Genomic DNA, 26614 nt, shown 5'->3' with positions numbered 1-26614 from the left:
CGCGCGCAGCGCCAGCCAACCAGCCGATCTCCACATCACACATTTGGGGGGCGCGATCGGTGCTGCCACCTGGCGCATCCCCCCCCCCCACTACCCTCTTCGCTGCGCCGTGGCCGTCGCGCGCGTCGTGCCATTTGCGTGCGCGCACGTGTGTACGTTGGTGTGTGTATGGGTAGATTTTTTTCTGGGTTTTTGAAAGACGGTGCACCACAATGGTGATCTCGCAGGAGATTCTCTCGAGGGCGGAGGAAATAGCCGACCAGGTGAATTTCGCGCGAACCGCGCCGCATACTCTCGTCGTCATCGCGCGACTCGCGAACCCGCGGATCCCCTACGATGTATTTACGGGAGAAAACGGAAGTTCACGGGTCCTACAGGATCACGAGCCACGCGGCGATTTGCTCCTGTCCAACGTCATCAACCCACGCGCGCATGTTGATCATATTTTTATATATGCGCGCTTTCTCGCTTATCGTACGATGAGATAGTTATGCCGCGATTAAGGACCGCGTTCGCCGAGGTTATGAATTCTACAGGTGAATTCCCGAAATCCCGGGCGGAGGCACACGCGAGTCGCTACGATGATCCGAATACGATGTGTTTTCATCTGTCTGTCTTCACCGGTCATCCTATAGATTCTTACCGTTTGATACATGAACGGATTTTCAAATTCATCTCATATATTCACAATTACATATGTGTACAATGATGACTCTGATTTTTCGATAATATACCGCTCTTATCATTTATCGTTTGCGCAATTTGCTTCATGCGAGAGGTCAATATAGAGAATTTTATTCGCGGAATTCTCACGAGGGTATATAAGTGAAAATATTTTTTGTCCGAATGAGATGTTTATGTGCAACGATCCAGTTCCTATAGACATATGGATCTTATTGCTTACACTTTCACAGACCTACTTTTCGTACTTATACATAATAATGCGACATATTTTCTGATCAGTAAATTTCAAACATATATGAAAGAGATATTAATAAAATAAAATTTCGATAAAAACGATTCTGAAACTATTATAAATTTCAATCAATTTATAAAAATAAAAGTAAAATTCAAAATATTGTGCTTAGAATCTTTAATGAAATTTTATGAACCATCTTTATTATATAATATAATTTTTTTTTATTTAATTAACATTAAATTAAACAAATTAAAGCGCATGTTATTAAAAATGTTATTAAAAATATTTATTTATTACAATAGGTGATCCGCAATGGCAAACATGTGCTTCCAACATTGGCACGATTGTGTCTTATTGCTACATTCCTAGAGGATGGTTTACGAATGTGGTTCCAATGGAGCGAACAACGAGAATATATGGATGCTTCTTGGGGCTGTGGAAAATTCCTGGCTACTATATTTGTCCTTGTGAACCTTGTGGGACAACTCGGTGGATGTATCATGGTGATTGGCAGATGGCGAGTCAGCATAGCCTGCAGCATCTTATTTTTCATCGTGATCCTACAGACTATTGCTTATAGCATTCTATGGGACATGCAATTCTTATTAAGGAATCTGGCGCTGATAGGAGCGCTTCTATTGGTACTGGCTGAATCCCGAGTTGAGGGTAGATCACTGTTCGCTGGTGTACCTAGTCTCGGCGATAACAAACCCAAAAATTTGCTACAATTAGCTGGTCGGATTCTCTTGGCATTCATGTTCATCACGCTGATCCGCTTTGAACTATCTTTTATGCAGATCGTTCAGGACATTGTCGGCAGCATTTTTATGGTATTAGTGACGTTGGGCTACAAAACTAAATTGAGCGCGTTATTATTCGTCATTTTACTGACTTCATTAAATTTCTACCACAATGCATGGTGGACTATTCCCGATTACAAACCGCTTAGGGATTTTCTCAAATATGATTTCTTCCAAGTAAGTTTCTCTGATTTTACTCTGTTACATTTGTTTATTCATTCATTCTTTCTATCGATCAGATATTTTTATATATATAAATAGAATATCACAATATTTTTAATATTTTCTTTCTGCAAAATAACTTTATAAAATGCAGTCTAATCTAGAAAAAAAAAGCTATTTAGAAAAATTATTAATTTTTACTTGAAAAAAAAGTTGCTAATTTTGAATCTGAATTGTAATTTAATTTTGAAGTGATTATCATTTGGCAATGATTTAATATCAATTGATCTTTAATTTGATATAATTCCATCAGTATGGTGTGATTTCACTATTTATGCAAACTTTCTGGCATTAATTTCTCATGCATTTATATTTTATTGCAGACATTATCAGTCATTGGTGGCCTTCTGATGATAGTCTCTCTAGGTCCAGGTGGTGTATCGATGGACGAACATAAAAAAGAATGGTAGAAACAATCCTACTTGGGGATGTGGAAAATGTGTCACTGGATTATTGTCATGAATTATTATGTCTCCCATTTTTATTTCTTTATACGCTCAAAAAAATCCTAGTTAAATCATGCATTAAATGAAGAAACTCATTGCATCGACATCACCGGTCTAGGGTGATGATTTTAGTTTGATTAATCATTTAATCAAGGTCCATATTTTAATACTGCGACGAAAACACTCGAAACTTCGAGATGATCAGTAAAACTATCCATGATATTTTAGAATATAAAGTAGACATAAAAGGAAAGCAAGAAAAAAGATACAATACATATATGCACTCACACACACACAGACTATATATAAAACGGTTAACGGCATTGTACATATGACGCTGCGTCTGATGTGGATAATGTATTTTTTTTCTATGTATTTTAATTTACCTAATTTTAATAGTGATTGTTAAAAAAAAAACTTGAGTTTTAATGCCAGATATATGCTTCCACTTCCCTGAATCTAAGATCTATGAATTTCCAGGGAGAAAAATCCGTCAACTCTAGTTTCACTATAACTTTTTTTCTATTTAACTGTAATTTGTAAATAAGTGTTCCAGATTTGTCTTAATTATGAGATATGAGAGAAAGAATGGATTGTTAATAAGAAATCAGCAGGTTAAGGGTTAATTATAGTTAGCTCCAATAATATGTCATGCGAAAATAAACTGATCTTAAAATAGCATGCATTCGAGCCTCTCTCTATACATCAGTAAGACGAAAGAGAGAAAGAAGAATGTAATATTATAAAGTTAGTAGGGAAAGTGCAACGTCTTCTCGACGTCTCCTGTACGAGGCTAATCGGTGAAAAAGTAAAATTCCAAAAAGTTTAATAAGATGAGAATCAGGAACCAAGGGTGTACGCAAGTACCTGTGAGTAAAGGTACCACTATTTTGTATGAGAAACCATTTGCCTATGTTGTAAGATCGGTGGTGCGCGAAGAAAGATGCGACTATTGCCTACAAAGGTAAAAAATGTTTTATCATATATATATATATATATATATATATATATATATATATATATATATATAAAAAGATAATCTTGATAGAATTGTCTTTTCCTCTGTTGTTTCTCCATTCCTGTTATACCTTATTCTACATTCCCTTGTATTAATAATTGTTAAACTTTTATGATATCTTCAAGATTTTATCAATTTATTTTTTAAATTATTTGTAACAAAATTGTGCAATATACTATATAAATATATAATTTAACGAAATAATAATTTCGTTCTATATTTCATAATTTATTGTGAAAGTATTATTCATGAAATACTACATATGATTGTAATTATATTGTGAATATATTTCTGTAATTTTTATATAAAATTATATACAATGTATGTTGAATAAGAAATTATTTAAATCTGAATTTTACATACATGTATGTATATTTCATATTAATTTATAAAACTCTGATATTATAAAAGCACTAAATGTAAGAGCCGATTCTCAAATGAACACCATTTTCTGTCTATAATTTATAATGAACTAATGAATATAAACGATTCATTAAAAGTCTTCCAATAAACATCAACTAACAACATTACATCAATATTATGATTTCTCACTCAACAATGTAACTATGCAACACATGTTATATTACGCTTGTATTGCCAAGTGAGAAATATAATAGTGTAATGTTACTATCAATTGGTGTTTATATATATTTTTTAACTTTTTACATTCTACAATCTTTTTACATTTAAGAATATGGTTTTATATTAATAAGTAATATCAGAACAATTAAAAAAAAATCTTTGTAAATTTATAATCCTTTCTTTTTAATTTGATTTTAAAGTATATAAATGATATCGACTTTCTAGAATACAAATTATATTGTTTATGTAAAATATTTAGAAAAAAAAGGAAAAGGAAATTTGTATTAATTGTTCTCATAAATAATCTTATTTTTAGGGATAATTTTATATAAATTAAAAATTAAATAACAAGTTTATCTTCAATATTGTTCAAATTGTTTATGTATTTTTTAATCTGTCTTAAAAAATTCAGATTAAACTTTTAAACAACAAATCATTTAATATGGAATATTAATTGTAGAATGACCCAACAAAAAAATGTAGAACACAATTAAGAATTTGATGTGACAAATCTTTGAAAACAGCTGTTTAAATTAAAGAACCACAAAATCAAATATGCATTTCTGTTTTCATACATTTCTATGAGAAAAAATTCTGTATTATTGAACTGCATTTATTTTATAACGAGATATTTCGAATTTAACGAGTAAAAAATTTAGTAAAAGATGCAACACGTTGGAATTTTTGAGGTTACGAATAACGCCAGTTTGTTTCTTATCTATCATCCGTTCTTTTTTTAAGGAAAAGAGGTCTCGTAACATTTTTAAAGGTGTGTAGGTTACTTCATTTGTTCGTCGAACATGAATAATCTAGGTTAGATTACGCTTTAGAATTTGACATACTTCAAATGAAAAGATCAAGCTCAACGTTTCACAAATGTAGTTTATGTCTTCTGCAAAACATGAGCGACAACATACTGAAAAAGGGAACAACAATCTTTACTAGCAAACCGTTTGCTTTTATTCTCAACTCGAAATGCAGGACTACTCGATGTGACAATTGTTTGAAGGGGTATAGAATAATGAATGAAATCGCAAAATATTTGTTATCGATTTTCCATTGTCTTGTTTTAAATTATTTTGGATTGAATTAACTTTGCACATGGCAAATCAGATTATTATATATATAAATGCGATTGATATATACTATCACTTTGATGTTCATTTTTATCAATGTAGATTAATTTTAATCTTGTTTACTATTTTATCTTTTTAATTCTTATAATAAAAAAAAAACAAAGAGTTAATATTAAACTGAGATTAAAGCTAATTTATATTAAATGGAGATAGAAGAAAATGGAATGTGGAAATGTATTTAAATTTGTTATAATTAATCAGCAAAAACAAAATATTTTATGTTCATTTTTATCAATATAGATTAACTTTAGTCGGTTCAATTTACTTTTTATTTTTTTTTTCTAATTCTTAAGATAGAAAGAAGATATAAGTTAAACTGAGATTAAAATTAATATATGTTGAAAGAAATGGACATAAATGTGATCACTGTGATATTATTACAGTGGAAAATTGTCAAAATGCTCGGGTTGTCAGTATGTGTATTATTGCGATCGTAAGTGCCAAAAAGAATCATGGTCAATACACAAAGCAGAATGTCCACGTTTGAGGAAGATTTTCCCGAGAGAAATGCCAGATGCAGCTCGGCTTATGGCACGTATAATTCTTAAGCTCAATCAAGGTGGAGCCAATGAAATGGGCTATTATACTGAAAAAAACTTTAGGAAATTCAAGGATCTGATGTCTCGTAAGTACTTTGTAAGAAAAAGAGTAAAAAGATGATTATAAAATCTTGTTGTATCTTTATAGATTATTCAGACATAAAAACAGACACGAAGCGTCTAGAGCATTTCACTATGTTGTGTGGAGTTTTATTCCAGTTTCTTGATGAGACATTAATACCCAATGTGGCAGAGCTGATGGGTATTTATGGCAGATTGTGTACAAACTGCTTTAATATATTGGATCTCGATATGAACACTATTGGAGCTGGTATATATCTGGGAGCATCTGTGATGGATCACAGTTGCAAACCCAATGCAGTTGTCACTTTCGAAGGGACTACCCTTATTGTCAGAACGTTGACAGATCTTCCTTTTTTAGACTGGTCACAGGCGAGTGTTGACAAAGAATATTGCAAACTTATGATATACAATTGAAAAACAATTCTTTTAAGAATTCTGGCCTTTAAAAATTTGCCTTAAAAATGCAACTAATTCTATTTAACAAATGCTTTACATTTCAAAATAATGTATAATTTTATATTTTGCACAGATAAGAATATCATACATTGATTTACTAAATTCAAACAAGGCCAGACGTGAAGAACTGCACAGTTCATATTACTTTTGGTGTGATTGTGAAAGATGTAAAGGAGAGGAACTAATGGCCGAAGCGGCCGCATGTCCAAACTTATCGTGCGATTCTCCGTGTTCGATTGAAGCTGATAAATGTGAAAAGTGCAATGCAAAAATATCTATAGAATTTAAGGAAACATTTCAGGAAGTTGTCACCTTTACCACTCATCACTTGGAAAAAATGAAAACTATGGCTTGTATCTTTTTAATATGTGATATATATATATATATATATATTAATGTGATATATATATATATATATATATATATATATATATATATATATATATATATATTAATATATCATGATAAATTGATAAAATGTTCATATTTATCCTTATTAATAGCATAGATCTTGATGTTAGTAAGGTATGTTTAAAAAAGCAGAAGGATGTATTGCACAAATTCAATATACAACATATTCGTACGTTGGAATTGGCTCATACCGCGGCTGTGAATCTGGAATCTTGGCAAGACGCTGAGCTTTATGGCATGGAACTTTTGCCAGGATATTTGTGAGTGATATTTGTCTAATATGTAATTATCTGTACAGATAATAATTCAATTTGCAAAAAATTAATTTTCTAACTTTGAAATAATATAACAATCTTTATTGATTTTATACTAATTTATTACAACATTTAATAAATAATCAAGATATACATATGACCAATTAATTGAAAATGATGTGAAATAATTGCCCTCATTTATTCTCTGTGTGTTTTAATAAATAAAAACTACAATATTAATAATCACAATAGAGGATATTGTCACTTGTTTTTTTTTTTTTAGATTGTACTTAGGGGAAGTGCATCCTTTGACAGGATGGCTGTATCTCATGATAGGAAAGGTACAGTTCTATTTGGAAAAATCAAAAGAAGCACTCAAAGCACTAAACAAAGCTAATATGATATTAATGATAACACATGGTGATAAGCACTCTTTGGTGCGAGAGGAATTACAACCTTTGCTCTGCCAGGCTACTATGGAGTCTAATAGTGATAACAATATGTAACGATGTTAGATTATAATTTTTTTGTAATTTTTAGTAATAAACTATTTTTGAAATACAAACTCTATACGGTTCAACGTATTGCTCGATTCTGATGACTAAGAATTAATATGATATAGTTTTTAGTAAGAGAATATTCTTTCTATTGCGTAACAACGTATAATTAATATAATACTCCTCTCATTTGTATTCTTTGATTTATATTTATCATTTTTTTCCTTTATTTTTAATGATTATTATATTTTATTGCTCAATTTCAGTAACCGAGAATCAGCGAATTTAATATGATATAATATGATATTTTTGACGAAAGAGTATTTTTTTATTGCGTAATAACTTAAAATTGATGTATTTATGTTTATCATTTTTTGTATTTGTTTTATTTTCAGTGTGAAATGCTATTATAATTTTTCGAATACGAAAAATGAGAAATTTAGATAGCGTATTAGCTATCTCTGTTAAAACATTATTTATTTATTTATTATTAAAACATTTATTTCGTTGTATTATATCTTTTTTAATGCGTCTGTGATATAGTTTGCGTAAATTAGAAAACCTCATTTCTGAGAGAAGAGAAATAAATAATGCGTTATTTAAAAAAACAATGTATTTATTTTTTTGCGGACACAAAAATCGATAACGTACATATCTTTTTGTGAAAAAAATCGAACTTGCCGAGGCAAAATTTAGACTTCTTTTCACAATTTTTTTCGTATATTTAAAATAAAATGAGTATAAAATAATTCCTCGCGATGTAAGAAAAGCTCTTCGGAACTAGAAGCAGATGCACTGTGACTCGAATATTAACTTGAGAAACTTGCGATTGCGGATTGATCTGCGGTTTTGTTATCACGAGGGGTTTATCAATGATCGATTTTTTTCCGAATGGCCCGCCGAAGAGCCATCGGCGTTGCCAACTTTGCGACGCCGAGCGTGCGAGTGAGAGAGAAGAAGAAACAGCTGCTGCACATGACAGCTGTCTCAGAGTCGCTCCAGCGGCGAGGGCTTCGTTCACGAGGCTCGGAACATGCAACGCATGTGGTAAGCGCGATTTCACGCGGTCTCTCACGAGTTCTCGGGATGTTTTCATCTGTCTACGCGCCGCGAAATTGCCGATTTGTCGAACGAGATTCTTTCGACAACGCCGCGAAGGAAAGAAAAAGAAATCCGCTTTAGGTCGATGTGTCAGATCTCGTTTTGATGGAATGCGTGGGTATTAATCGCTCCGGGCATTAATTGTTCTAAAGAGTATGACGATGTGTTTCGCGGTAATCGCGTTGTACGACATAGACAAAATTTTTTAACGCTGTAATAATCGTCGTACGGAGCAATTAACTCATTTATCATCGTTATCATTCACAATATGTTTTTAGATTGTGTCGTAAGCCACAGTGTGTTCTTATGTTAATGAAGAAAATTTCAGCCTTCAGTTTGCGTTTAGTAAAAATATATATACTAAATTTATACTTTTATAAACCAATTTACATTTATTTTGATATATTGCTTATAGGTATTGTTTTATAGTCGACTCTTCATTTCAGACATCAAAATTAATCATTTAAATTGATGCTTCTTTGAGGAAAGATTGCACAATGTTTTCTGCAATTAAAAGACTAGCCGGCAAGTCTGATGGGGTCGGCAATATGTCTCCCAGACCGGCCCATCAATCCATGCCTACAAATCTTCAAAGAAAGTTTGCCAAAGGAGTGCAATATAATAGTAAGTATCACGCGCCTGCTTTAGAACGATGGAAATAGGACTATTAATTGTAATACAAACTTTACATATTATTTTAGTGAAAATAATAATAAAAGGAGACAGGAATGTAGGAAAGACATGTTTATTCTATAGACTGCAGGGACAGAAGTTTATCGAAGAATATATACCTACGGAAGAGATACAGGTAGCAAGTATACAGTGGAATTATAAGGCCACCGACGACGTCGTCAAGGTGGAGGTATGGGATGTTGTAGATCGCGGTAGACGCCGCCGAAAATTGGAGGGTTTGAAAATGGACAATGCTCCGACTAACGCAGAGAACGTTATTGAGGAGCCTGCTCTGGATGCCGAATTTCTCGATGTTTACAAGGGTACCAACGGCGTCATCATCGTAATGGACATTACGAAGAATTGGACTTTTGATTATGTCCAGCGTGAGCTGCCGAAAATACCTAGCCATATACCTGTCATCGTCCTCGGCAATCATTGTGACATGTCGCATCACAGAACTGTTACCGCGGATCACGTGACGTATTTTATAGATTCATTGCACGAGAGAACAGCACAAGTAATTGAAATAATTGTTATTTTTATGATTGACGCATATCTAGTTACTAACATTCTGGTAGCGAATTAAAAAAAGTTAAAATCAATGTGTCTATTAATCATTTGATTGAAATTATTTATTTAATATTTTTTTTCTTAATTTTAAAAAAGAATTAATTTCATATCTTCCATTTTTTTAAGAATTAATATTTTAATAAATATTATATATTATTAATAAAATAGGCTTGAGGCTTTCTATATATAATTACAATAAATCTTTTAATTAAAATTTCTATAAAATTATGCTTTATATTAATTCTATTTTACCAATCATTTCCTTGATAATAAAAAAGATTTATTAATATATGCAGTATTTACAATTAAAAATTTTATATTCTTAATTCTGAATGTAAATTAATTGTTGTAGGTGAGATATGCAGAGTCATCGATGCGAAACGGTTTTGGTCTAAAATTGCTGCACAAATTTTTTAATTTACCGTTTCTACAATTGCAACGCGAGACACTGTTAAAGCAGCTTGACACCAACGAGGAAGAAACACGTTTGACTATCCAGGAACTCGATCTTTTCCAAGATAGCGATGACGCTGACTATAACAAATTCCTAGATAATCTCGTGAATCGTAGAAGAGCTCTCGCTGACTCTGTATCCGCCAGTAACTTAATCTCAAATGTTATTCCGTCATCCATGAGTAATCATCACCTTGCACCTTCCAATGCGAATATCACTGGAGAAGTCAGACGGTCAGTGTCAATGCCCGGTCCGATTGGCGGTGGAACTCCAATACCAGTGAAAAATTTGGAAATGAAATTGTTACCAAGAAAAGAGAGCTCCGTGACAAGTACTTTGGAGAACGTATCCAATTCTACGAAAACATCACAGATTGCGACATCATCCGTTTCGCAAAATTCCACTACTAAGATAGAAATGGCCAAATTGGCTGAATTTGTGAATGACAACGATGAGAGAAGAGATTCGCTCAATCGATCGTCACTTATGTCCAAAATCTTCGGTCACAAAAAGGAAGACGAAACGGATGGGAAACTGCCAAATATTAAAAATCTTAGTTTAAACGCACCATTAACCAGTGTTGAAGATTTCGTTCCAGATGATGGAATGCTAGATAAATCGTTTTTGGAAGACAGTCATGTCTCGCCTCAAAAAGTACAGCAAGAACAAGCAGATTCTGAGAGGTAAGCAAACTTTCCACAAGCTATCTTGAATTTATATTTTTAAAAAAGATAAATAAAATACAAATCTGAAAATGATTGTAATTTACACTTTATACTTACAAAGCAGATTATCTTTTGTCTTATTCAAACTTATTGTAATAGTTAAAAATATTAAATTATTATTAATCATTTTTATTAAAATCAATATGAAAATTATTAAAAATTATTAAAAATTAACTTTTATTTTATAGTATTGATATTAATATTATCATATTTTTTTTATTTTTATATAGTGACATGGAAACAGGTAATCCTCTAGTAGCTGGCTATGAGGACGACTTATCATCCATCGAAGAAGTAGCTTCTCCTGTACAGCCAAAATTAGCAGAAAATCCCCTCTGTAAACAGAAACACAAGTTAGAACCGTTATCAGGTCCAGAGATAAATATTGAGAAACCAAGACAAGACACGAAACGTGATTCTGTTTCTTCCATAGAACAAGAATTGCGTATTTCTAATGAATATGAGTCGAATGAGCAACCAGATATAAACTCAGACGCTTTTGATAGCTGGCTACGACGGGATTCAAAATGGCGGCAAAGTCCTGAAGGAGGTGAAGACGTGAGTAGCACTAGTACGAGGAAAGACAGACTAGAATTGAGCGATAAGAGCCTGGATGTTAGTGTGACGAGTTCTAACGTTCATTTAGAGTTGCTCGATGATACTAGTATGCGCCATGTGAGTTCCAATGCTAGTAGTCCAGTAATGAAGGAGAGAAAGAAACATAAAGAAAAGGTAGGAGGAGGCTAGCTTGTATAAGTAACTTATTTAAAGAGAATTTTGCTGAACTAGAAAGCATAGTTTTTCAATTCTACAATCATTGTGATTAATTTTAAATTGTCCTTTTAGTTTAATATATTTTTTCTTTGTTGATTCTAGGGAGATGAGAAAGAAAAGAGGAAAAAGAAAAAGTCAAAAGACAAAGATAAGGATAAAGAAAAAACAGAGAAGACTGAAAAAAAGAAAAAACGCTCCTCACATCGATCGAGAGACGAGAATCGAGAGCGAGATGAGCTTGAAGAATTTTTAAACGGCTCAGTTACGAGAATCGGCATCGATGTGGCCTACGAAGCGATTTAGCATTCCAGAAATATTATCGGTGACGTTTTTTAAAAGTCACACATCTTCCAAGAAAAGACCTCACTCTCTTTAATGTAAAATGTATGTTCCGTTCTCGAAAACGGAAAAACAAGATTCTTCAAAATAAAATAAAATAATATATTTTCGGATTATGCTATTAATCTGAAAAAATATATTCATTTTCTGCAAATTCAGCCGTCTGCTTTTAGGCCGCTTCGACCTACATTTTAGTCGGGTTTGACCGACTTTAATCTGCCGTGATAAAGATTATAATTTTATGAGAAATATCGTTTTATCGTTTAATCTGCGCTCATTTACATTGCATTTCTGATCTTGGATGTTTGATAATTTAGTGTTTATAAAATCATACAATGTAGCAAAGAATTGTTGCGTGAGTGGATATAATATGCGAATATCTTTTATCCCGTATGATTCGTGATATGAAAATTATATAACATTTTATAATGGCATACTTATGAAACTATTTATTATATTTCTATTTTTAATATTTGTGTTCATTTATATTAAGATTTATATATGTATATTTATCGTTGATATCATTTATAAATTTTCTTTTTAGCTTAAGACGTCTGTCTTGTTGAATATAATTCCTTTAAAGATGTTATCCTGTATATGAAAATGTTATGTTATGTTATTATTGTTGTATTTTTCATAACGGTGTATAGCATTTGTATAGCATTGTATCGGTCACTAGCTTCATGTTAATAAATATATATAAAATAATTTTCCATTATATTGCTTATAAGGGCATTTTTATAAAAATTTTATCAAGTTACTTTTTTAAAAAATAAATGCATGCACATATTTAAAATAAAGAGAAATAATTTATTCTTTTATTCTTCATTTTTTATTTCAATTTTTTCTTTAATGTATATGTGTAGAAGATGTCATAACAAAAACCAAAACAAAAAACTGAATTATTTCTCAACCTTTGGTTTCTAAATAGTGTAATCAATTATAATGTTTTATGTTCATTTCTAGTTCAGTAAATATAACTTTAAGCTTGACTTAACTTATTTTTTATCTGGTTTATCTTATTTTTAATTTTTAAAATTAGAAAAAAATAAAGAGTAAATTATCAATCTTAAAATTAATAGACATTAATAGAAAAGAACAGTATGCGAATATTGGAGAAAAATCTGAAAACGAGCATTAAATTCCTTTCTTTCTGTTCACTAGCGCCAATAGTGGATGTTGTTTATAACCTTTCTTTGATACAGCCAGACTGTGAATTTGACGCTGTGAATTTATTTATAATCAACGAGACTTAAAAGTATAAAAGAAAATATAAAAAAAATATTAAATTAAAATCTTATTAAATTAATCTCATTCGCAAATTTATTTAAAAATTACGATGATGTAAATCTATAATAATTTGTAATATAACTGTGAATTTATCCGTATGGAAAAATTAGTAATTATGGAAATGAATGCATTAATTAAAAATGTATCTTAAATATTTATTATTTTTTATTCTATTTTATATATATATATATATATATATATATATATATATATAAAATAGAATAAATAGAATAATATATTCTATTATTTACATTCCTTCAAATATATATATATATATATATATATATATATATGAGATATGAGATATTATATGACGAGGAACTGCCATTAAAATGTTTTCTTAGATTTTTTAAATCTTTTAGGACATTTCTAGAAATAATGCATCAATGTTAATAAAAAGAAGAATATATTAAGTAACAGTGATATGATTTTTGAACATAGATAATCTATATTGAACAAATTGATGCAATTGAATTTTATATTTATAACAAGACATACTTTCTTAAGCAAAATGCCTTATTATGCAGTAGCCAAAGGTCGAAGACCTGGAATATATGCCACATGGTAAAAAAACTTATTAATTAATTACCAAAGAAAATTAATTACATTTGACTTTTCTATTTTTAACAGGGATGAATGTAGTGCTCAAGTTATTAAGTTTCCTGGGTCAATATATAAGAAATTTTCAATGGAAAGTGAGGCTCAGAACTTTATAAAAGAGCGATCCTCTTCAACTGTGGGAACAAATTCTACCAAGAACCTTATCTCTTTGAAAACTGTTAAATCTGCGAGGTAATAAAATATATAAATAAATATAAAATATAATAAATAAATAAGAATAATTATTTTTATTTATTTATTAAAGATGTAGAAATATTATGAAGAGTAGTAATAAAGCTGAAATTTTATTATTTAATATTGATATTTTCTTCAGATCTCAAACCTTGCCAAAGCAACTGTTTCCACTTGATAGTAAGCAATCTATAGTGGTTGAGACAAAATCATTTCCAAAAAGAACTTTGTCAACAAGCGATACTAATGAACAAGAATGTAAAAAAAGAAAAATTGCATTAGGTGATTGCTACAAATCAACTCTCAATCAGGTTAAAATAAATAGAATATTACAAGAAATATATGAAATCTCTTAGAAACCAAACTAATCATCTACTTTCTATCAATTTTTAATTTTAACAAGTTTAATATTAAAACACACGATTATAATTTATAATTTCTAATTTTCTTTATTTTATAAAATTAATTTGTTTGATTTCTGAGGAGTTCATACATTGGCTTACAAATTACAACAAATTGTACAGCAATATCTCATCTGCATTCTGTGATTTTGGAAATACGCAGAATGATGAAACGGACTTTATTGTGGATGAAGATGGCTATGTAAACGTTTTCACGGATGGTGCGTGCAGTTCAAACGGATATAAAAACGCTCGAGCCGGCATCGGCGTTTGGTTTCAAGACAATCATCCCTTGTATGTTTAACTTCCATCGCTCTGTTAGAATTCAATGAAGCTTCAATATATTACATACTGTAATTTTCATAGAAATGTATCTCAACCAGTGGAGGGACGACCTACTAACAACATGGCAGAAATCCAAGCGGTCACGATAGCTGCGAAGCAAGCGAAGAAAGCAGGAATCAAGAAATTAAAAATCAACACTGACTCCAAATTCCTTATTTCTTGTATTACGCAATGGATGCCAAAGTGGAAGAAACAAGGATGGAAGACAATACAGAATAAACCAGTTATAAATAAAACAGAATTGATAGAAATGGAGAAAGAATTAGAATCCTTGATTGTCACTTGGGTAAGCAAAATATTTACTTTTATTTAAAATTTTGATTTAAAGTATGAATGAAATAGTATGTTTTTTTTTAAAGATTTATAATATAAATTTTTTATATCATTGTAAGAAATATTGTTCGTTTAGCATTAATAAACATAATCTTTCTTATAGAATCATGTGAATGGACATGTAGGAATTCATGGTAATGAAATGGCAGATCAGCTAGCAAGAAAAGGTTGCTTGCGATATAAAAGTCAAACTTAATAATAAAGATTAAAAATACAAAACACCTCCTGTAGACGATATTGTAAGCTTTTCATTTTATTTTTGTACACTTAATCTTTTTCTGTAGAAGCTATTATATTTATATTTAGACATTAATTATTAATAAATCATACATAATATATTCTTTGTTTCTTAAGCAATTAAAGTAAGCTATTGTAAAAGATATAATGCATATCAGAGATACAAAAAGTTCTTAAAATTATAGGCTATACTATACTTCTACATAAATTTCTAAAATAATATTACAATTGAAGATATATTGGTTTCATACAAAAATACAAATAAGCATAATTTCATTAATATTGAAATTGAGAAGGATAAACTGAACAATTGTGTCATATTATATCTTACAAAATGTACCAATTCTTATTAATAACTACAAAAAGTGTAAATTGTTAGATGCTATTTATATCTGTAAATTACTTAAAGAATTTCTTATATAATTTTATCTACATTAAGTACATTCTTTTTTTATTATGCAGTAATTAAGGATTGAATTATCAATCAGTAAACCTAGTGGATTATTTTTTTGTGGATGAACTAGAAGCTTGCCCCTCTTCATTTGTCATCCGTTGGCTCAAGGGTTTCGATGCTTTTGTCGAGATTTGTTTAAGAAGAGTGTAAATATCTTCTGGAGATACTTGTAATGCTAATAATTCCAACACAATGCTGTAATAAAGAATTGCGTTATGATGAAATCACGTTTAAAGGTTATGTTCACAGCGAAATTCCACTTTCGATAAATTGTTGCCAAATCTCACCGGAAAACACCGGGTACCGCAGAAATTCCTGTTAATTCGGCCAGTTCGATTAATTCCTGTTGATGTGATTGTGGAAATGCCATTTTTTTTTGTCAAATATATCGTCCGAATTCTTAGATTTTTGGATTTGCCGCGCGAAATTGGCGCGACCAACAAACTCGAGCCTCGAGTCTTTCTTCACGTTTCCACCTTAGAAAAAAAAGTTACATGATCGGAATTCTGATTGCGTTAATTTAGAATATTTAATTTGTTGTATATATAATATATTGTTGTATGTACAAAATTTTTGAACGCGTTGATTGGTAAGATAGAAAACTTTTTTCTAGAAGATTTCTGCGGATAGATTGTATATCTTATCTTGTATACCTTGAAACGAGATGAAAATTATAGAAGTGAGGAAAATGAAGAAATTTATTAGCTTTTGACATATGAAGTTGCAAATGTTTAGTGAATTTTTTCATTATTATAATTATTATTAATTTATTATTATTAATTTATTATAATTTACAAAATATATAATCAATCCTCTGGATTATGTTCCAAAATTCTACTCGATATGTAGCCTTTAGGCTGCGTTCTGATATTCACTGTCAGTACTGAAAATCTATATTATACGTGACTTGAACTATATATTTTCAGTGGCAGTGAATATCGAAACGCAGCCGTAGTGTTACATTGACCGTAGCCCGCGTCATATGGCGAGAATGTTTATAAATGTACAGTCTAACATATATAAATAACCGGTTCTTTTATAAGCTTCCGATAGTGATCGAGAAAGGAAAAAGATTCTTACTTATGAACTTAAGATTGTTTAATTTACTAAATTTTACAAATTTAAATTGGATTAAATATTTATAATATTGTTTTAATTGGCACTTAAACATAATGTTTTATCACGTAAGTCAATTTTTGCATACATCTTGTAGATTGTTATTAATTATTAAAATCTGTGACGAAGCATAAAATTATCCTCTCTTTCTCTCTCTGTGATTTTTTACAAAAATATATATAAATTATAGATTTCATTGGAACATGAAATTCTATTGCACCCTCGATATTTTGGCCCTCAATTACTTGATACTGTGAAACAGAAGCTGTACACAGAAGTAGAAGGCACTTGTACAGGAAAGTGAGTATTGTATATTTTGATATTAGTTCTTACACATACATATTATTTTTTTATTTTTAATACATTTGTACATTTATTTTTTTATACATTTATTCAGATATGGCTTCGTAGTCGCAGTTACGACAATAGATAACATAGGAGCTGGTATCATACAACCAGGACAAGGTTTTGTAGTATATCCTGTTAAGTATAAAGCTATTGTATTCAGACCATTTAAGGGTGAAGTACTGGATGCGATTGTGACTCAAGTAAATAAGGTATAAATAAACGCTTTCTTTGAAAACGTATAGTGATCCATTAAATTATTAATTTATCAGTAGCCATGCTAGGCTGTTATATTCTCAATATCAATTATGTCATTTATCTCTTTCATTTATAAACATCTGATAAAATCAATTTTGGAATTTGCCAATTATAAATTGACTGTTCTTATAGAATATGTCATATATTTATATTTATATCAACATATTTATTAATTGCCAAACAGTTTAATATTTTACCTTTTATATTTAGGTTGGAATGTTTGCTGAAATAGGTCCACTTTCATGCTTTATATCTCATCATGTGAGTAATTATACTAATTATATATTGCATAAAATAAAAAATCAATTCAAATGAAGTTAATAATTAAGATAGAATATGTAAAATTATATGCGAATCAAAATTTTTACAGTCAATCCCAGAAGATATGCAATTCTGTCCAAATGTTAATCCAGCTTGTTACAAATCAAAAGAAGAGGTAAATCATAAAATATTGTGTACGCTGCAATAAAAATCTTATAAACATAATTCTGATAATTCAAACATCTATTATAATTGTAAATTTAGTAGTAACAAGTTTGAGTATACATTTTTTCCAGGATGTAGTTATCCAAGCGGATGATGAAATTAGACTAAAAATTGTGGGCACAAGAGTTGATGCTACTGGAATTGTGAGTATTACATTAATAACGAAAATCTATTTCACATTGACATAAATTATTTGTTTTTCAGTTTGCTATTGGCACATTAATGGACGATTACTTAGGTAATGACTGGTTTAATATTGATTAAACATATTATTTCTAATTAAATATATTACAATTTATTCCTCTCTTTTTTCAGGTCTTGTGTGCAATTAAATATCTAAGATACTTTGTCTAAAAAATTTTAAATTTAAACTTGCCTTATAGTCAAGTTTTATATTTCGGAAACAAGTCTTAAAATATTTATTTTTTTAATAAGCAAGATAAGATATCGATATAAGTCTAATAAAAAGGTGAAGATATAAATAATATAAAAACCACACGTTAATGGACAGTAACAATTTAGGCACTTTATATATCTCTGTCAAACTGGCCATAATAATAATTGGAAACAATTCATAGGAATTATAAACTATTGATAATATTCATGAAATAAAATTGTATACGAAATATATATATGTGAGAAATATTACTTTAATAGTACTATCTTACGAGCTATTAACAATCCACAGAGGCGAAACAAGTAGATATACAGAATGCTTCACGAACTCCATTAAACAATTGTCATTCTCCAATACTTTTCAAATGCATGATATATGATTTTTTTTACAGAAATATCAATGCACAGTCATTGGTGTTATTAAAACGATTTAAAGAAAATCAAATATAGACATTTCTTCAATCATACAGAGATATTACATAGATAATGTACATCTTTTTAATTCATACATCTCTTATTCACTACCGATCGTTTCGCAATGATGCATTTGCCATGAAACGAAAACGCCAGTAACATCGGAATCATCGATTTGAAGTGAAAAACATGTTCTTTTTTTATCATTGTGGCGAATAATTCCAACATCTTATGGCGCATCTTATTAAGCATTTACTTCAATTTTAAATTCGAATTCAATTCAAAGAAATTATTACTATCGAACATGCTTGCAAGACCTGTGAATAACGCTAATTTCGTTGCAATACGCAAGTCGTTTTTTTTCACAGTTACTTGATCCTGATCAGGCATCATCTTATCCGCAATATGTTTATAGATTTTTCCATTGGTATTAACATAAAATGTAGAGAAGCCATCGTACCATCTGAAATGATTATACATAATTGTCTCGCTATTCCAATACCATAAAGATTAATAATTTCCGTTAAAATTGAAAGAAACCTAAATTAATTTTTTTTTAAAGTAAGCTTAAAAAAGTAAGCTTTTTAACAAAACTAAAAGCAACTTTCTTTTCAAATAATATAATAATCTGAATTTTAATTAACGTTAATTAATGTTTATGAATAATTTTATTATCATTATTAATGTGATTTTTAATAATGATTATACTTACACTTCATGGTTGTCATTTATACTATCTTGTATTTTCCAAAATTTATACTTCCAAAACATAGAGATTACTTTCCAGCCTGTGACACCTCGTATACGCCACCGAACTTTTACAGTATCATCTTCAGTATGCATTGTGATCTTAATGATATCGAGTTTGATATGCGCAAACTTTATATGACCAATTACTCTTAACCATATTAACTGCTTTGCATAATTCATAAGTCCCCTGTAATATTTGTTCAAATATATATTATATATTATTAGGAAATAGAAATATTTAGAAATTTGTAATAAATTTAAATACTTTATAAAATTAATTTACCTTGTTGTTGTCCCTCTAATGTTATTGATAAACGTTATATCCTGGGTATATATCGAATAATTCAAAGGTTTCACAAACAGCTTTGGTAACTGCAAATAATGTTTCAATCAGAAAGATTGCTTGGCATAAAAAGACCTTCTCACAGGATGTCTCAGAATTATTGCACTTTATCTTTCTGAAAATGTATGTGAACTATGAGACTTAATAAAAGTGCAATAATTTTGATGTATCCTGTAAATCACTTGACATACATCTTGACTAAGACAATCAACTATGGATTGCAGTTGTTCCTGCGATGGTTTATTCTCATTTTCTTGTGGTGATTGCTGTTGTGGACTTGTCTTTAAAATGTCCATGTTGTCAGAAGCAAACAAGACTTTTGTATCAACATTTGTTTCTCGATTACTGTACAAGCTTTCTAAAGAGATCATTCTATTATTATCTGGAATTGGATCTTTAGCATTTCCTATAACATCTTGTATCTGAAAGGTTTTAATATTGTTCGATGCAATTCCTGTAGAAGCTACATGTTTCCTATTTTTCAAGGAGGTTACACTGAGTCTTTGTAATTTATGCAGCCTACGTGGACTCTGGGCCCAATATATTGTTGCGCTCTTGCTCTCATCATCGGCATATCGTTTGGTTAATTTCTCATTCCATTGGTTGCGACTGTCAAATGAAGCCAGGGATAAATTCGGAGGTAGAGTACAATTTACAAAAGGTATCGATTTGCCGACAGTATTCGCTCTTACTGACAGGGCTCTCTGTGTACCCAAAAACTGAAAATTTAGATATGATAAGAGTCCAGATTCAATAGATCAAAGAAAAAATATAATTTGACAATTATTTTTATATGTCATAAATAAAATTAAAAATGACAATTAGATTTATTACAATTCAAGTTATAATTCTTCCTACATTCAAGCCTAAAGCGCAACTTAATTTTAATTTTCGTGGTATAAATTATTTATTATTAGAAATTTATTGCTATAAATTTACAAGTCGCATACATTTCTCGTCACTTTTATTTATGACTGAAAAAAAATGCACGATACTTTCGAAACATCCTGTACACCGCGCATTTACAAACAATCGGTTCGGACGAATATACAGGACATTTTAGTTTTCACAAACGTGACATTTGTTATTCATTTATCTTTTGAATGGCACGACACGAGAAGAATTAGAAGTTTGCTCGCTTTCGCTCGCAAAACTGCAATACGAAAACTTTACGGAAAGCCTCCTTTCGCGGATCGCGAATAAATGTCTCGAAGCCATGCGATTATGTAAGCCATTGGAGGTTAAGGATAGTCGATGGATACCGCGTGCTGATTGTCGACGCGTGAGCTCATGCCTCGGATTTGAAGTCTGTAGGACATCCGCCAAACGGGTAAGACGTACCTGTTTCAAGAAGGCAGATGACTCAATGTGTTTTTGCAGTTGATGACGGTCGAACTTTGACGATGATTTCCGACCACTGACAAGCGACGACAATTTGCCGGGCAGCATGCGAAAGCACAAGGACATGTTGTGCGATTGTGAGATGAGGATTTGTCGTTTAGATCGACAGCATCCTCCGCAATGACACGCGAAGGCACACAGCATACGACTATGCGGTCCGCACGCGTGCTACTCGGCGCGATTGCCCTCACAAAACTTGAACACGTTCTTGCGCGCTTCGCGAGATAGCGCTTCGCAAGGAAGCGCCAAAATAGATATTTTTTTAAATCATCTCGAAATTAAAAAAATATATTGTACGTTACATAATACCTTATAAACCTTAGTTATACTTTTTGCGCTTTAAAATTTTTCGGTAAAAAGTTGTTATATTAGCAACTTAATTTTGGAATAACTTTGAAAATAATATTTCTTTAGAAACTTATTACTTATATAATAAATAATAAAATAATAAATAAAAAAAAATTTTGAAATAGAATATAATAAGATCATTATATTAGATTATGTCAAACATGTAATGTAAATTCTGTTATATTGGATTCCGTTATTATGGATCTGATGAAAACCTAATCTTTGCTCTCTCAAGTTTTTGATGGAAAATTGTGTTATTTTTGATAAGGTCTTTATCAGGGCTCTCTACCTGGCTAATTTTGCATTAAAGATTATCTGCCAAGGATCTTTATTACAAAATCTATTGTAAAATGAAAACAAATAACGCACATATTGAGTATTTTTCATTTAGTGATACAAGTCGACACAAGTATTATGTTATTCTTATTGTTACTTATTGAATGCCAAAAAAGATAGAACGACGTGTCGACTTGTGGAAAGTCCATTATGTTATGTTTTAGTACAAATAAAATGCATAATAAAACTCAATATTTCTTTCAAATGTCAAAATAATATTTCAAATTATAATAATTTTACTTATGTATCAACATGCAGCATAGTCATGATTGTAATTCCATCTTTTATTATTTCATAATACAATAAATACTTTTACAAGAATCTACTATGGAAACATTGTTCTCGAGAAATCTTTCTCTCATTAAAAATATATACATATCTAAGTAGATAATTACTATTTTCAATTTACTTACATATATTTTTCAATAAATATATTTTAGTAAATTTATGCAGTCAATATTTATTTCTTTCTCGTTAAGCCCTACAATCGAATAAATATTATATATCTATGCTAAATTTAAATGCTTGTATCACTCATTTTAAAGTTAAATATTATATTATATTAAACTTAAATTCAATCTTCCATTTTTTATTTCTCTTAAAGAATTCCTTTAAAAAATAACAAACACTTACTAATAAATTTAACATTTACTTTCTAATATTCCTAATTTAATATCTATTTTAACGCTCAACAAAACATATATACTCATTATATAACTCATCTTTACACTTTTTTCTTCATTTTCAACTATTCTATGCTTACAAGAAATGCTTTGAAATATGATTGATATATGGTCTTTTATATTAATCTATTAATCAAAAGTGTCTAGATATACTATACTATTTGCTACAATTATTCGCCAAGGCTCAATTTATGTTTAATTTCTAATGCGAGCTTATAGCCGAGCTCCGGTCGTCGGTCTCTTCCTTCTACCATAGCCTTCACCTGACTAGAGTTTACTATCACGCCGTTACTGCCTATTACGGTAGCTTTAGTTTTCTCAATATCAACAAGATCTACGCCGCGACTGCAATCGTCGATCAGTATAGTGCGGTAACCGCTGGTAAGTGCATCCACTGCGGTAGCGCCCACGCAAACATCATAAGCCAACCCACAGATGTAGATATCGGTGGCACCCTTTTCTTGCAATTGTGATGACAGCGTGGTCTCGGTCAGCTTCTTGTTGTCCCAGAACACCGAGTACGAGTCGACCTCCGGATTCGTGCCCTTGTAGATCTTGATCGCGTTGTCGACGATCTTCAGGTCTTTGTGAAGCTCAGCACCCCAAGAATCTTGCACGCAATGACGCGGCCACAGGCGTTGCTTCAGCAACGGCGGTCCCCGGAAGGTCACTGTATCGTACACCCGTGCTGCTTCCTTTGAAATATTGCTGCTGATATCCACTTCCCTAATAACAACACGAAGAATTCTTTTTCTTGACCCTTTTTTTTTATTCTTTGCTGTCTCTCTTTGTATCTACTGATTAGAATTTATGTTAATAAATGAAAATTTTGATAGTTTAAAACAACGCATTTGAATATAGAATTTAATACATGTTTTTAAAAAATGTATACAAAGATTTCCTCATATAAAAACGTGCAATACATCTTACATTCTGCGATGTGCTGCTAGTTACCTTAGGTGCAAATTGTCAATGAAAGACACATGATCTACTGGATGCCAATCCAAGGAATAAAATACCGCGTCAAACGGCACAGTTTCTAACAATCGATTAATTGGGTCGATCACTTCCGAACCATCGTGCTGTGCAGCGCAGTGTTTTATGTTCAAAGAACCTGATATAAAGTCATTTTGCACATCCACGATCAGAAAGGCGCTTTTGGGACGCGTACATACTTTGATCCATCGGTTCCAACAAACCTACAAGTTATATCGATAAAAAACAGCATTAAACTTTCAATAATTAAACGACTCATTTTAGAAGAGACATATTATTGTAAAATATTTAATAAAATTTTTAACAAAATTATTTCAGCATATCTAAGTATAAAATTTTATTATGCTAATTATATATATATATATATATATATATATATATATGTTCTATCACCTTCAACAAGAATGAAATTGTTAGAAAAAAGATATATCAATTTTTTAATATCTTCTATTATTATATCTTCTATTATTAAAAAGAAAATATTAAAATTAATCAATTTTTTGTAATTCATATCTGAAGCACTTTAAAAAAATCAAGTAATTTAATTGATAACGTTTTCTTTATACCTCGAATTCTTCTCTGTCGATCAAGCCATCGCCTTTGAGGTCAAAGATAGAGTACACCGCATGCAATTGATCCTCCTCGAGACCATAGATCTTGCCGCGGTCATTACGAAACAACGCACGACATATGAGATCGAATTCGGAAATCGACAGGAATCCGTCGCCGTCTTTATCAAAGGCATTGAAACATGCATCCATGTCTCTCGACGCTACTTCTCGACTACCTGTTTCCAGTCTACTTGTTTAATCAATACTCAGATTAGCTTCCGTTCGTGATCATTTTACACCTGGATCGTTTCGCCAAATATAGATCTATCGAAAATACTGCAGTATTTTATATATAATACTTATATATAATACTAATATTATATATAATATAATAATTTTATATATAATACTTATTCGTTGTTACTGCAATATGTTATAATCTAACCTTTTTGAATTTTTTCGAAGAAATGCAAGGTACAGGATGTTTTAATGTTACTTAAGATTTATTAAGATAGATAAGATTTAGATTTATTATCAAACAGTTTGATATATTACAATATACAAAATTCTTTTATTTATATTTTATATTTATATTTATATTATTTATATTTTATTTTCAGGATCGATTTTCTCATTCAGTTCCAAATTTTAGCTTGGAATAAATTATTCTATCTTGATACATTATTATTTCTTCATATATGGATAGTGACATTACATAGACCGCGCGAGTCTCTGATGTGTCAATAGTGAGACATCGATCATCGCTTCGGAATGCAGTAGTTCATGCACTTCGTACTTCATGGATTCTTCATAAGCATATGTTACGGAGGTATCTGATAATAGCATATTGCATTGCGCCAGAATCAAAATGCAATTACGCAATCGTGAGCATATATCGCGGTTTTCTACCGGGATTTTCGACAGATCCTCCGTGAAACCACCTTCGGATTTATCTACATTTTGAATGTTTGCACCAATCCACACGTACCCGTTGTTACCAAGTATTAAAGTAGCTCCATTTTCTAGATTGTGATAGTGCGTCTTCTTACGTTGGATCAACATTGGTGGTACTTTCAACATTATTCCCTGCGACAATTTGCCATACTTCAACACTCGAGTGTGCAGAGAGAGCGAGCCATCAGCAAAGATCGATTGCACTTCGGCACAGATCAAATCTCCCTCTTGTAAATATCTACGCATTGTCTGTTCATCTTCAGCAGATCGTCTTCTCTGTAAATTTCAAGAGCAATCTGATACATAATATATTTCAGGGCTATTATATTCTTTGTTGCATATATTTCAATAAAAATTAAATTTCTTAAATTACAATTTTATAGAAAATAGAATTACAGAAGTGTATGATATAATCAATAATCTTAATAAATTTCTTAAAAAATAATTTAAAGATTTTGTAAAATAATAATAAACTAATCAAAACTTTGGTTTCTCTAAAATTCTAAATGACTAAATTTTAAGATTCTACTGAAAGTAACTTAATCTTTATAAGATAAATTTTTATTTGATTTTAAGGTTAAAAACATACAATTTGAAAGATCTTAAAATCTTTGTTAAAAAATTCTAACTAGCAAAATATTTTTTATAAATAGGAAGTGCTCTATTGTTATATTTATTTACCAATTCACCACCAGGTAAATTGACACTAGACAATAATAGGACAGCATCAAGTTTGGCATTTACGTCGACCTTCCAACGTTTCTGCTGGACTTCCGTTATCCTTCCAACAATAAGATCTCCGATTTCTCCGTTATAGCGCGCCTTCAAGGGTCTGATGGATATAAGTTTATTCACCTTCTCCAAAATCCCAGCAACTGATGCACGCAACGTTTTCTCCTCATCAACGTAAGTCCCATGACCCCTAATTAAAAAGACAGACTTCTAGTTCTAATCGTATTATGCAAAATCAAAGATTGATTTACCTCAGGAAATCGGGTTGACTAGATATCTCCTCACCGGGAGTATAAAGTCGCGGTTGAATGCCATCATTTGTAATTAGATTAAAATCTACTCGGTTCACTGCCAAGCGTACATTAATAGGCGGATATTCGGTCATCTTTTAGGATAATATTTCGACAAAATTCGTTTATATCTTGTTTTATAATATTCAATTCCTTTTTTTCCAAAGAGTCAATATTCAGATTAGAATTGAGGTTATATCATGTGCCATGTGTGAATAAACCATGAACATAGGATGCGTTCCGCATGATACGAATGATGTATCATTTATCCTTATTATTCACTATGCATTAAACAAGGAAAGAAATGGAATACATCTGTCTGCGTTCAGAAAACACAACTGCTCTGTCGCGCTAAATTTTA

General features: G+C 30.8%; 9 protein-coding genes across 17 annotated transcripts; 5 read left to right on the top strand and 4 right to left on the bottom strand.

Moving 5' to 3' along the window:
* The first annotated feature begins 99 nt into the window (after positions 1-99).
* Surf4 (Surfeit locus protein 4) lies at positions 100-3411 on the top strand. Of its 2 annotated transcripts, none has more exons than XM_011638140.2 (3): positions 100-263; positions 1222-1896; positions 2265-3411. In XM_011638140.2, exons 1-3 carry the CDS (start codon positions 213-215, stop codon positions 2349-2351), a joined length of 813 nt encoding a protein of 270 aa, XP_011636442.1. In that variant the 5' UTR covers positions 100-212; the 3' UTR covers positions 2352-3411. The 2 variants fall into 2 exon arrangements, with proteins under 2 accessions (XP_011636442.1, XP_088936643.1); XM_089080517.1 differs by lacking the exon at positions 100-263 and adding an exon at positions 513-536.
* Smyd3 (SET and MYND domain containing, class 3) lies at positions 3217-7432 on the top strand. 4 transcript variants are annotated; one of them, XM_011638139.2, is made up of 6 exons: positions 3217-3351; positions 5507-5748; positions 5811-6115; positions 6276-6555; positions 6711-6873; positions 7151-7432. In XM_011638139.2, the coding sequence occupies exons 1-6, from the start codon at positions 3221-3223 to the stop codon at positions 7371-7373; spliced, it is 1344 nt and encodes a 447-aa protein (XP_011636441.2). In that variant the 5' UTR covers positions 3217-3220; the 3' UTR covers positions 7374-7432. The 4 variants fall into 4 exon arrangements, with proteins under 4 accessions (XP_011636441.2, XP_088936570.1, XP_088936577.1 ...); XM_089080444.1 differs by lacking the exon at positions 3217-3351 and adding an exon at positions 3559-4756; XM_089080451.1 differs by lacking the exon at positions 3217-3351 and adding an exon at positions 3559-4800.
* An 845-nt stretch (positions 7433-8277) lies between these two features.
* LOC105426755 (rab-like protein 6) lies at positions 8278-12710 on the top strand. Of its 2 annotated transcripts, none has more exons than XM_011638137.3 (6): positions 8278-8411; positions 8912-9089; positions 9167-9657; positions 10063-10847; positions 11120-11621; positions 11766-12710. In XM_011638137.3, exons 2-6 carry the CDS (start codon positions 8963-8965, stop codon positions 11964-11966), a joined length of 2106 nt encoding a protein of 701 aa, XP_011636439.2. In that variant the 5' UTR covers positions 8278-8411; positions 8912-8962; the 3' UTR covers positions 11967-12710. The 2 variants fall into 2 exon arrangements, with proteins under 2 accessions (XP_011636439.2, XP_088936530.1); XM_089080404.1 differs by lacking the exon at positions 8278-8411 and adding an exon at positions 8430-8579.
* Positions 12711-13101: 391 nt separating this feature from the next.
* On the top strand, positions 13102-16078 carry rnh1 (ribonuclease H1). Of its 4 annotated transcripts, XM_089080486.1 has the most exons (8): positions 13102-13260; positions 13655-13856; positions 13923-14084; positions 14227-14395; positions 14649-14779; positions 14852-15116; positions 15267-15402; positions 15863-16078. In XM_089080486.1, exons 2-7 carry the CDS (start codon positions 13756-13758, stop codon positions 15357-15359), a joined length of 921 nt encoding a protein of 306 aa, XP_088936612.1. In that variant the 5' UTR covers positions 13102-13260; positions 13655-13755; the 3' UTR covers positions 15360-15402; positions 15863-16078. The 4 variants fall into 4 exon arrangements, with proteins under 4 accessions (XP_088936612.1, XP_088936608.1, XP_088936618.1 ...); XM_089080482.1 differs by having other exon boundaries at positions 15267-16078; XM_089080489.1 differs by lacking the exon at positions 13102-13260 and adding an exon at positions 13331-13346 and having other exon boundaries at positions 15267-16078.
* Positions 15392-16330, bottom strand: LOC112552575 (uncharacterized). The gene is made up of 2 exons (XM_025218157.2): positions 16142-16330; positions 15392-16049 (listed from the first exon to the last, which is right to left on the bottom strand). The coding sequence occupies exons 1-2, from the start codon at positions 16222-16224 to the stop codon at positions 15902-15904; spliced, it is 231 nt and encodes a 76-aa protein (XP_025073942.2). The 5' UTR covers positions 16225-16330; the 3' UTR covers positions 15392-15901.
* Positions 16331-16795: 465 nt separating this feature from the next.
* On the top strand, positions 16796-18689 carry Rpb7 (DNA-directed RNA polymerase II subunit RPB7). Its single transcript, XM_011638135.2, has 8 exons — positions 16796-17038; positions 17161-17270; positions 17368-17527; positions 17784-17834; positions 17944-18009; positions 18131-18202; positions 18264-18297; positions 18375-18689. Exons 1-8 carry the CDS (start codon positions 17027-17029, stop codon positions 18389-18391), a joined length of 522 nt encoding a protein of 173 aa, XP_011636437.1. The 5' UTR covers positions 16796-17026; the 3' UTR covers positions 18392-18689.
* A 2-nt stretch (positions 18690-18691) lies between these two features.
* Positions 18692-21574, bottom strand: LOC105426751 (uncharacterized). The gene is made up of 5 exons (XM_011638134.3): positions 21304-21574; positions 20154-20681; positions 19903-19991; positions 19582-19806; positions 18692-19332 (listed from the first exon to the last, which is right to left on the bottom strand). The coding sequence occupies exons 1-5, from the start codon at positions 21505-21507 to the stop codon at positions 19122-19124; spliced, it is 1257 nt and encodes a 418-aa protein (XP_011636436.2). The 5' UTR covers positions 21508-21574; the 3' UTR covers positions 18692-19121.
* Positions 21575-22310: 736 nt separating this feature from the next.
* LOC105426748 (Nicotinamide amidase) lies at positions 22311-24524 on the bottom strand. The gene is made up of 3 exons (XM_089080474.1): positions 24293-24524; positions 23685-23929; positions 22311-23456 (listed from the first exon to the last, which is right to left on the bottom strand). The coding sequence occupies exons 1-3, from the start codon at positions 24485-24487 to the stop codon at positions 22901-22903; spliced, it is 996 nt and encodes a 331-aa protein (XP_088936600.1). The 5' UTR covers positions 24488-24524; the 3' UTR covers positions 22311-22900.
* Positions 24525-24779: 255 nt separating this feature from the next.
* Positions 24780-26350, bottom strand: LOC148938229 (exosome complex component RRP4-like). The gene is made up of 3 exons (XM_089080505.1): positions 26215-26350; positions 25913-26153; positions 24780-25507 (listed from the first exon to the last, which is right to left on the bottom strand). The coding sequence occupies exons 1-3, from the start codon at positions 26346-26348 to the stop codon at positions 24989-24991; spliced, it is 894 nt and encodes a 297-aa protein (XP_088936631.1). The 5' UTR covers positions 26349-26350; the 3' UTR covers positions 24780-24988.
* Between the last annotated feature and the right edge of the window lie 264 nt (positions 26351-26614).

The sequence above is a fragment of the Pogonomyrmex barbatus genome, unplaced genomic scaffold (genome assembly GCF_055798465.1).
Source record: "Pogonomyrmex barbatus isolate J1 unplaced genomic scaffold, ASM5579846v1 scaffold1, whole genome shotgun sequence".
Taxonomy (NCBI): domain Eukaryota; kingdom Metazoa; phylum Arthropoda; class Insecta; order Hymenoptera; family Formicidae; genus Pogonomyrmex; species Pogonomyrmex barbatus.
The sequence above is the reverse complement of the archived record's forward strand: the minus strand, read 5'-3'. Positions and strand labels throughout refer to the sequence as shown.